This window comes from Pongo abelii, chromosome 12 (assembly GCF_028885655.2).
Source record: "Pongo abelii isolate AG06213 chromosome 12, NHGRI_mPonAbe1-v2.0_pri, whole genome shotgun sequence".
NCBI lineage: Eukaryota > Metazoa > Chordata > Mammalia > Primates > Hominidae > Pongo > Pongo abelii.
Genome location: NC_071997.2, coordinates 63801407 through 63812703, shown reverse-complemented (window position 1 = coordinate 63812703; position 11297 = coordinate 63801407). Strand labels below are relative to the sequence as shown.

General features: G+C 34.6%; 1 protein-coding gene across 10 annotated transcripts in view; it reads left to right on the top strand.

The window, feature by feature from the left end:
- APLF (aprataxin and PNKP like factor) overlaps positions 1-11297 on the top strand; it is a 110374-nt gene that overhangs the window by 85705 nt on the left and 13372 nt on the right. For 6 of the 10 annotated variants that reach the window (XM_054546059.2, XM_009237225.4, NM_001132882.1 and 3 more), the window contains 1 exon segment: positions 11031-11077. The exons of 2 other annotated variants lie outside the window; for them this stretch is intronic. In XM_054546059.2, coding sequence (XP_054402034.1) covers positions 11031-11077 — 47 coding nt within the window. 10 annotated transcript variants of the gene reach the window in all.

Below are 11297 nucleotides of genomic sequence, written 5' to 3'. Positions count from 1 at the left end.
AATCTCACAAATCACCACTAAAGAACCTACTCATGTAACCAAATACCACCTGTTCCCCAATAACCTATGGAAATAAAAAAAATTAATAAAAAAGAAGTATCTTGCCTGTCAACGAATTTATTCTTTTTGTGCTGTCCACTGCTGTTTATCAGAAGACTCACTCAGTTTAATGGATTTCATTAGTTGAAGGCACTTGTCTGAATTAGAACATTGGATACTTAATGTCCACTGATTGCTGTTCCTCCCTCTGACTCATTCAGTTCCTCTGATGAATAATAGGATTTTATGCAGTGTGTATTCCTGTTCTTAGTTGTTGAGGTAAGCACTTATCTTAGAATATAAACAGACTGATATGAATGGAGTCTATTTTCAACCAACTTGGTGTAAGAACGTAAAGTCACACTCATGTACCTTGCCTTGGATTACAAAACCTTAGGCTGCCATGTGTCATGCAGATGAAAATGTTGGTGTCTTGATGTCTTTCAGAAGCTAGTGTCCTATTTTTTTAAATTATAATGTCTTCTGAGAGGGAAGGCCTTAGGAGGTGTGTCAGTTATCAACTTTAAGTGCTCTCAGTGTAATATTGAATCTGCAACATGGCCTGTGTAGTGTGAAAGAACACAATGTTTTACCACAAGCACAATTCCATTTTCTCAAGACATATATGTGATGGTGAGTAAATCAATAATTTTTTATTTGCTGATCCTGATATGATCTAAAATTTTTTGCTAGTTCCTCTTTTATTTTTGAAAAGTGTTCCAAGTTGTCGTAATGTTATCTTAATTGACAGAAAGTACCATCTGTCCTTGGTATCTGCAGGGGACTGGTTCCAGGACCCCAGGGCATACCAAAATCTGAGGATGCTCAAGTCCCTTATGTACAATAGTATAGTATTTGCATATATCCTACACACATCCTTCCATGCACTTTAAATCATCTCTAGATTCCTTAAAATACCTAATAAAATGTAAATACTATGTAAATTGTTATTGTACTGTACTGTTTAGGGAACTATGACAAGAAACAAAAGTCTGTACATGTTCAGTAAGGATGCAATCATTGTAGGCCTAACTACATTTTCAATCTGCAGTTGGTTGAATCTGCAGATGCTGAATCCAGCTATGAGGGCCGACTATATCTGCAGATGTACACTTCAAGCTGCAAGATAATGATTTTTAGAAACCACTTAACAAAAAATAAGAATATGTGTTGTTTAGTATAAATCCAGATTATATTTCATGAAGCAAAAATAGATCTTCATAAGGAGACCTCTAGTTATCAGGTAGTTAAGATTTTCAGAATCAGTCATGTGATGCTATCAATCTATTTGTAGTTAAGAATAGTCAAAGTTGGCTGGACGTGGTGGCTCACACCTGTAATCCCAGCACTGTGGGAGGCCGAGGTGGGCGGATCACCTGAGGTCAGGAGTTCAAGACCAGCCTGTCCAACATGGTGAAACTCCATCTCTACTAAAAACACAAAAATTAATTGGTGTGGTGATGCACACCTGTAGTCCCAGCTACTAGGGAGGCTGAGGCAGGAGAATCACTTGAACCCGGGAGGCGGAGGTTACAGGGAGCTGAGATCGCACCACTGCACTCCAGCCTGGGTGACAGAATGAGACTCCATCTGAAAAAAAAAAATTAGTCAAAGTTGATAGCACCTTAATCCATTTTTATAGGTTCTGCATATATAGAAAGTAACTTATCATCATTTGCCATGCTTACAGTTCTTTAATTGTACATAAGAATATGATCTTGGAAAAAAAACTATCTTAATTTATTAATCACTTGCTACACAGTTTTACATAAGACTTCGCTATAATTTTTTTAAACTTCATTTAGAAATTACAGTAACAACATCAATTATATTCATGTAGCCTTGACAAAATTTACTGGAATGTCTTCCGTGGTTTTGTTTTTCTTTTTCATTTAATGTGCATTAATTTTCATAATAATAAATTTGTTCTTCTTTGTTATATTTACTGTTAATTACACATATATGAAAATTTTCAGAGTTATATTGGCATACATAGTAAATTGTAGTAATTATCAGGTAACAAAGTGAGTACTTTTTACTATTTTATGCTAGTTTACTTGTTTTTTATTTAATAAAGACCATATTTAAACATTTTCCTTTTTCTTCTAAATTTTGAAACCTAGATATTTGATAATATGGGATTTATGGTTTTGCTTCAGGTTTTAAAATACATACTGAATTTCAAAAATGCAAGATAAACTATTTTGTTTTGATAGGACAAAAATATAGTATGTTCATTTCTCCACTGGGTAAATATTGAGCATCTAAAATGTTCTAGTCACTGATCTAGGAGCTTATGTAAAACAGTTCTGTTTTTTTTCTCTTCAGCTTTTATTTTGATTTCTGGGGTACATGTGCAGGATGTGCAGGTTTGTTACATAGGTAAACATTTGCCATGATGGTTTGCTGCACAGATCAACCCGTCACCTAGGTATTAAGCCCAGCATCCATTAGCTATTCTTCCTGATGCTCTCACTCTGCCTACACCCCCACCACCCACCACCGACAGGACCCAGTGTGTGTTGTTCCCCTCAGTGTGTCCATGTGTTCTCATTGTTCAGCTCCCACTTGTGAGTGAGAACATATGGTGTTTGGTTTTCAAACAGTTCTTCAGGTTCATTTACAATCATGGTGTTAAGTTAGTAAATCTTTGGAAGTAAATAAAACTAAAAACTATTATTCTGTTGTTGCTACCACTGTCTAGTTAATCTTTAGGTACTTCTTTATGACAAAGTGATAAAGTGTTTTTAAATTAGCAGACTTAGGTTCTAGTTATGGTTATGCTAATTCTGTAGCATGACTTTGCATCAGCTAGTTGATTTTCCTGGGTTTCAGTTTCTTGTGAAAACATGAAAAATACAGAGGTGGATTGCTTGTGCTCTGGGGGGTCTCGATTCACTATGGAGAGATCTAGAGCAGAGAGCAGTGTCTTCATATTCATAAAGTCAGCTCAGTTATGTGCCAGCTACCCTTCCTTAGCCTTCTTTTCTGTCTCCTCTTTTTCTTCCCTACTTGTAAATATTACAGAGCCACAGGGCTCAGTTCTCAGATCGCTTCCTTTCTGTTCTTATTTCTTAGGTGAGCTAATTCAATTTGATGGTTCAGATTCATATGTTTAAATGCCTCCACTTTGTGTAATAGGTGGATCAAACTTACCACCTCTAAGTCAGAACTCTTGATTTTTATCATGAAAACAACTCTTTCCCAAGTGTTCTTTACCTCTGTAAATGACTCCACCATTCACATAGTATTCAGGTGCTTCACCAAGAAGCACCTTTGACTCTTCTCTTTCCTTCACATCACTCATTCAGTCTATCAGCAGTCCGTGCCATTTCAACCTTTAAAATATATTAGGAACCTGCTCATTTCTTAGGTCCTCTACCTTTGCCCTCTACCACCCCAGTCATAACCACCATCCTCTCTTGCCTGGAATACTGCAGTAGTTTCCCGATATCCCTGTTTTCTCTTTTGTCCTCATGTAGTTCATTCTCTTCGTAGCAACTGGAGCAATTCTTTAAAGATAAGTCATTTCATGTTATCTTCTTACTCATAACTTTCCAGTGGCTTCCTATAACAAACTATCATGGCTTACAAGTTCTCTGACTTCATTTCCTACTATTTTCGTTTTTACTCATACCCCTTGAAGTGTATCAGTCTTCATTATGTTTTTGTGTTTTACCCAATATCCTAGCTTGTTTTCACATCAGGGCCTCAGCAAATATAAAGACATTTGCTATTTCCTCTTCCTGAAGTGTTCTTCCTTCAGATATGTGTGTGATATACCTCCTCAGAAATGCCGTCTCTGACCTCTCTACCTATATTTTCAGTCACTCTCTATATCCTTCTCTTTAATTTTCTTCATGGCAATCACTTCCTAAAACTATAAATATATATTTGTTTCCTGTCTTATCCACCAGCATATAAACCCCATGAAAGCAGAAACTCTCTGCTTGTTTGCTACTGACTGAGTCTCTGGAACCTAGAACAGTGCTTGGCATATAGTAGGTATTCAGTGAATTTTTATTGATAGACAGTTTGAGTGAAATGGATGGCAATAGGACTGTTTTATTTATTTCTATTTAAACATCGTTTGTAGGAGCATCATCAGGAAATATTAGAAAGGGTCAAATTTTCCATTGGTTTATTATAATTACAAAGATTTATAACTTTGTCATAATGGAAAAATTTATAAACTACTATGTTCCTTACAGTATTTAAATGAGCTATTACCTAAACTTTTTGTTACTTATGCACCTACATCATTAAAATCAGAATAATGTTTTTCAAAATACATATTTTAAAATATAACAGCTCACAAAAATCTGATGTGGTTATGGTTATATAGCTTTATGTTTAGATCTCAAACTGTTAATAATTAACAATGAAAAAAACAAAAAGGACTTTGAGACCGGCTGAGTTACAGAAAATGCCATTTGAGAAAAAGGTTGATGTAAATCTTTTATGAATGAGCTCTGATTAAGTAATCTCTTCATTGTTAGGAAAAAGATCTGGTGGAATTTGGCATTGCCCTTGAAAGTTATTTCAAATGCTCATATTCCCCCAAAGAGTTGTACAGAGTTGCCATTTAGCTTTGACTTAGGGTTACATGCAAGAGGTATTTTGCCTTGTTACGAAATAACTGACTTTTGAAAATGGAATATGCATAGACAGATGTTAGAAAATATTATATAAATGTGTGAGATATGACAGGGAAAAGGTTCAGCAGGAATTTTATATATTATTGAAGGAAAAATTCAGCTATTTGATATTAATTGACAGTGACTTTTACCAGCACATAGGATTTCTAGCCATTGTTGGATATCCTAAAGTAAAATTGATTTTTGTGTCTGTCTGAATAACTGATATCTCTAAAATGCTTAATAGCATGCAGATTTTTATACACACTACTTTAATCCTTGGAACAATCTTGTATGAGGTAGACAGTGTTATCCCTCCTTTTCAGATGAGGAAAGAGAGTTGGTTCAAAGGAGTTGCCCTAACTTGTACAACCAATAAACAGTGGAGTTTGAATTAGGCTCAGCTCTCCTGATCTTGAAATCTGAGCCCCTTTCACAACATAATGCTAGTGATCCAAAGTTTAAATTGCCAGATGAGAACAGGCCCAAGACACTGTGGCATCTACATCTTCAGCATTTGTGGAGGACTCTTGGTGTTTCTGGTTGAACTGAGTGATTGATTGACTAGAGCTAAGTGTCTTACAATGCTGAGCAGTCTGTATCTCAGGAATCTGATTGCAATAGAGTCTGATTAATATGAGTGTCATATATTCATTGTTTCCTGAGGAAGTAATATGCGTTGTTAATGGCAGGAAATTCTGACATATTTTAGTCTTGGGTTTGTGTAAGAAGATTTAATAAGTACTTTGATTATTAACTTTACAGGTGTGAGTGCAGAGCAATTTCAGCACATTGACAGTATCTTTAACCTGATGAGAATAGCCATTCTCTGGAATATATCCCACAGAAAAACTGTTTTTCAAAGGGTAGATTTCTGAAAATCATTGGAATCTATAGATTAGGGTTTACTAAAAATAAAAAATTGTAAGTGTTAGCATTAACTCGAGAAAGTTTTAGTCCAGAAATTATTAGAGACTGTTTTTTGTACTTCAACCAATGAGAATTTTAAACTTCTGGTTTGTGTTGCAAATGATGGAATCCATGTAAGTGTCCATCAGTGGATGAAGGGGTAAAGAAAATGTGGTATATATACACAATGGAATACAATTCAGCCTTTAAAAAGATGGAAATGATATCGTTTGTCATAAGGTAGATGAACCTAGAGAACATTATGTTAAGTGAAATATGCCAGGCACAGAAAGGCGGATACCACATAGTATCACTTATATGTGGAATCTAAGAACTTCCCACTTATAGAAGCAGAATAGTAGTTACTAGAGGCTGGAAGGAGGGGTGGGTTGGAGAGGTATTGGTCAAAGGATACAAAACTCATTTTGAAAACTTTTGTGTAAGCTTAATTTAAAACATGTTTTTGAAGGAAAAAGGTTGATTATATTCTAGTAGATGGATTGATCTGTGAAAAATATAATTGAAAACCAGCTGGAGAGAGATACTTTTGTAGGTGCTATGAAAGACACTAAAAAGTTTAAGAAAAATCTCATGCCCTCCAGCCGCTCATTTGACAGATGATAGAGATAATGCATACATGTGCAAGTGTGTGTTTGTATGTGTACTGAAAATTTAGATGACAGGACAAGAAATGACATGGTAGGTACCAAGTGGCAAATATAGACAATATATTCTGGAGCTATTGCTCAGTGATTATCAAAGTTACTTTCATGAAAGCGATATGATTTGAACTTAGGTAGTAGTATAGAGTTAGAAGAATATACTTGGCAAAAAAGCTATGAACATGTTCATAAAAATGGGGAAGAATCACAAAGTACTCCCCTAGAGTAGAAACAAAAGATTGAGCTGCTAATAATTGGCACTGAGATTATGAAGGACCTTGAAGGAAAAGATAATTTAAGAATGTAACTTTTGAAGACTCAATTTAGCATTTAAATTTTTATGTAAACCAAACATATCTAAAATTTGTTTTTGAGTGTGTGATTTTGTGTGTGATAAACTATCTTTTCTGTTTGGGCTCATTTTCTTGTTAAAGTCCATCTATTCTGTGAGTTCTGTTTACCATCAAAGAGAATAAATACCCCAACAGCAAATTTTTGAGCCTGTCATAGATATTCTTTTCCTTCATTTTCAGTGAAATAGCTGGCAAAGTTTTATTGATATTATTTCTTTTGCTTTAGGTTGGAAGTTCAGTGTCCAGTTGACCAACTCAGCTAGTTTCTTCTGGTCTGCATTACAGTATTTTACTGTCTTTTTATGAAAAGAGCAAGTTCTAGGAAAGGATGGAAGATTCTCAAAGAAACAACTTTCCCCTTCTAAGGCAGATGCAAACCTGTACATGTACCTAACATTTTTTCCCCTTTTTAAAATATAAAATTTCACATTACATTTTCTGCTCTTCCTTTTTGGAATAATTAAATGTAACACTTCTTTCATAGTTATTTGCTCATTTATTCTGAAATGACTTGCCTTTTCCTAAGTAGGATGTGAGGTTGGTGGATGCAGATGGTGCATGCGAGTGCAACTGGGAATGTTTTCCAAGATAATAGAGAATGAGGAACTACCTTCTGAAACTTTAAGTTGAACCCCACTCCCCCACTTTGTGATACTCTGTCTTCACTTTCTCTTCTTAAAAAGTTACTCTCCTTTTTAATCTTTCTAGCCTGACAACTGATGTCGCAGTTGTTTAATCGGTATTTGGTGCTTAAACCATACTTGAGTCTCTAACTCCTTAGGTTTCATTACTATACTTTATTTAAAAAGCCTGACATTTAGTTACTTGAGCATTTCTAAAGCTGCTTTTGAAGTAGCCAACAATTAAGATCATATTTCACTTTTCAATGATCCTACTTAACTGTTAAGGGCAAAGCAGGAAAAGAGAACTGCTTGGTACCTGAAGCAAACATATATTAAAAGAAGGAGGAAAAGCCTTAATCTCAAATGATTATAGATAGATAATAACAGTAAGACACCCATGTAGAATGTTAACAGTTGAAAAATCTTGATGAAGGTATATGGAATTTCAGTGTACTAGTCTTGCCTGCTTTTTAAAGTAGGTATGAAATTTTTTCAAAATAAAATTTACTGAAAATCTCAAATGACTAGTAACCATTTTTTCTAAAGTAAAGATGAAAAATATCTTTGGTATTAATGTTCCCCATTTTTATCTTTCTCCATTCCTGATGCCCAGCATTAATTATACTTTAATAAAGACTGAATTTAATTAAGTCAGTGACCTGCACCAGCATGGTCAGTAGGAAAGATCTTCCCACAAATCATCACCATATCTTTGCTCATTTGCAGCTGTCTTCATCACAGCTAAGTTGTACAGCTTATTTTTTTTTCAAGTTTAAATTTCTTTTTCATCAAAAGGTCAAATTTGGGTTAAGTATGCTAAACACAAAATCTTGTATAGAATCTTTTTTCCAGTTTTCAAAGCTGTTGAATTAGGACCTTAATTAACTGTGGAGTTACACTTTTGCACTGTGTTTAATGCTCGCATTGTAGGAAAAGTTACCAGAAAGGAGAGATTAGAGATGAGTGTCACACTGACACAAGGCCTGGCATGTAATAAGTATTCTGTGACTGTTTCTTGAGCTAATAATGAAGGGATCAAAGGCTAACATTATTTATTTACCACCTACCAAGCCCTTAGATTAAAGACTTATTGTGCATTATCTCATGAATCCTCACAACAGCTTCTTGTGAGTATGGGTTCTGTTGTTATCCCCCTTTTACACATGGGAAAACTGAAGCTCAGACAGCGTGCAGGGAGGTGGCTGAGTTAGGATTCTAATGGGGTCTTTCTGACTATAGTCACTAACCTCATACTTTCAACCATAGCATTTCTACCTATAGAATGTTTACCTCGTTTGAGAGTCACTTCATAAGAAAGAGGGTGTTTGGTTGTTGGTTTGAGGAGGATTAATTGTAATTAATCTTGGCTGAGGAGAGAGGATCGCTCTTTTCTTGCTTTTTGAATTAAAACTGTTGTCCAATATGTTAGCCACTAGCCACATGTGGCTGTTTACATTTAAATATGAATTAACTAAATACAATTTAAAATTCATTTTCTCAGCTTTGTTACCCATATTTCAAGTGCTCAACAGTCACATACAGTTAGTGGCTTTGTTGGACAACACAGAGCAAATTTCCCTCATCACAAAACGTTCTGTTGGATACCATTACAAAGATTCCAGGGTTATCAGTTGAAACTCTTGAAAGTAACACTAGTTAAAACCTATCTCAGAAAATAGATTTCATGATTATCACAGCTCTCAAAAGCAATAACACTCTATTTTTCTTGGTTTTATCAAGTAATTTAAATTTATGTATTTATAATTACTTCCTATTGCCCAACAAATTATGATGGAGGGACAGGAAATTGGGATGGGCTCAATGACCCCATACCTGCAGTCCTAGCTGTACTCAAGAGGCTGAGGTGGGAGGATCACCTGAGCTCAGGAGTTTGAGGCTGCAGTGAGCTATGATTGTGCCCGGCACTCTAGCCTGGATAACAGAGTGAGACCTGTCTCCAAGATAGATGGATTGATGGATGGATGGATAGATAGATAGATAGATAGATAGATAGATAGATAGATAGATAAAGGAAGTTAATATTTGGAACAAATATAGTAGGCAGTGCTGGAAACAAGAAAACAAATATTTTTCAAGCAGATGGTTTTATGTTGTTAGAAATTATTTATTTTACTTTGTTTACTAATATCACAATAGTATCGAAGGCACAGAGGAAAAAATACAATATTTTTAAAGTATAATTTTTATTATGAAATATTTTAAACACACTATACTTTTTTAAATGGTGAAAAAGCAGTTGGATACTTTTTTTACAATAGACTCATAAAGGAATTCATAAGTGGAACATTTAATCACCTGATTATTTCAGAGATATTTTAAGAATGTAGTCCATAATTTTGCCTGGACGTCTATCTTAATATGTTCGTTACCCAAGTTGGAAAGCACAAACCCTGGGTGTGAACTTCATCTCCTTAGGCTCACATTGCTCATCTGTCACCTGGAGGAGGCAAGTGTCTGCTGTGAGATCATTCCTAGTACATATTTACATCCTATGACTCATAGACTAGGTTCGGGGCTAGAGATGCACTTCCTGAGACTGGCCATTTTTCTCCATTGCAGTAGATGTGGAATTAGAAAGTTGAATGGGAGGATTTATAGAAAAATTTAAAGTCATATTTTACCTGTTATATAATTTTTTAATTGCCTTATTTGCCCTATTTAAAAGAAAGAAAATGAAGAACAAATGTTGTTTAGCCTGAGAAAGAGAAGATTTAAGGCTTGACTTAGTTCCTTTGCCCTAAAAGATATATTATAAGGAGTATTTCCTATCTTCACAGAAGATGTTATTTTTTAGTGAAGAAAATGCTTCTTTAATGTCTACCTTGCTCCTGCCCCGGACTCTGTCTCCTTAGGGGCAAGAATGTGTATCTGGTTAAATATTTTATCCTCAGTGCCTGCTTAGAGCCGGAATATAGTAAAACATTCAGCCAATACTTGCTGAATGAACAAATGAACATTTGTCATGTAAAATAATCACTTCTGACACAGGTATATTCGAAAGTTGTCACCTCAGTACATATCTGTTGTTAGTGTACCCCAGCTGTGCTTTGTCAGTTCCCTAAGAAAAGGGTACCAGTCAATTTGGTCATGATGAATCTGTTGCCTTGGATTTTACTGCTGGGACATTTGGAGAATGTCTTGTACATATAGGGTACCCAAACATTTGTTTAACTAACAAAATAATAGAAGGGATCGTAAGTACGTATAATCAAAAATAGATCTTCAAACACTTTTTGTTTGATTCCAGAATATGTTTCTTTTTGTTTGACTTCAAAATATGTTATCTGAATTTATCAACAAAATTAACTTTTGTGTTTTTTCATAACAAGTGATTGGTGTTCTTTTGAAAGAATACTATTTTCTTTAGATTCAAGAAGAGCCTTAGAATTTTTTAATACTGTAGGCACATACATACTTAATACATACTTGATATTTGTGTCATGAGTTTTGGATTCTATTTTATATTTGTATATATGTGATACATGACGGTTTAAAAATATGATATATTTTGGAAATATATATTTTGTCTTTTCCATCTTTCTAGAGTATAAGTTCTTGAGGTAAGAACTTTGTCTTCTTCATCACTCTACCTTTGCATCTAGAAATGTGCCTGGCATGGAGTAGGCACACAGGAAATATTGTAATTAAACAACAAATGCTTTTTCATAAGAGGCCTATTGGGTCCTAAGTTTATTTGTAAGTTAGTCAGTGTTCTAGTTTAGTGTAAATAGTCATCAACTTTTAGTAATTGGAAGACTAGCTCTTATTTTTGCATTCTTCTTTCAGGAAGAATCCCCAGCACGAGATAGAATATAGACATAGTACACTTCCAGGTAAGTAATTTTACTTCAGAAAATTCAAAATGAAACCTTTAAATGATTTTCCTATTAAACCTAGTTTCCAGTTATTATGAAAATATTTTAAAATCTCTGCTTCTGTGAATTTGTTGAATTGCTGATTTTAATGATTTTTCTTATATTAAAAAAAAAAAACACAACTGTGACCCTTTTATATAGCAAATGCTTTCCCCATTGTCCACAATATATATTTGCC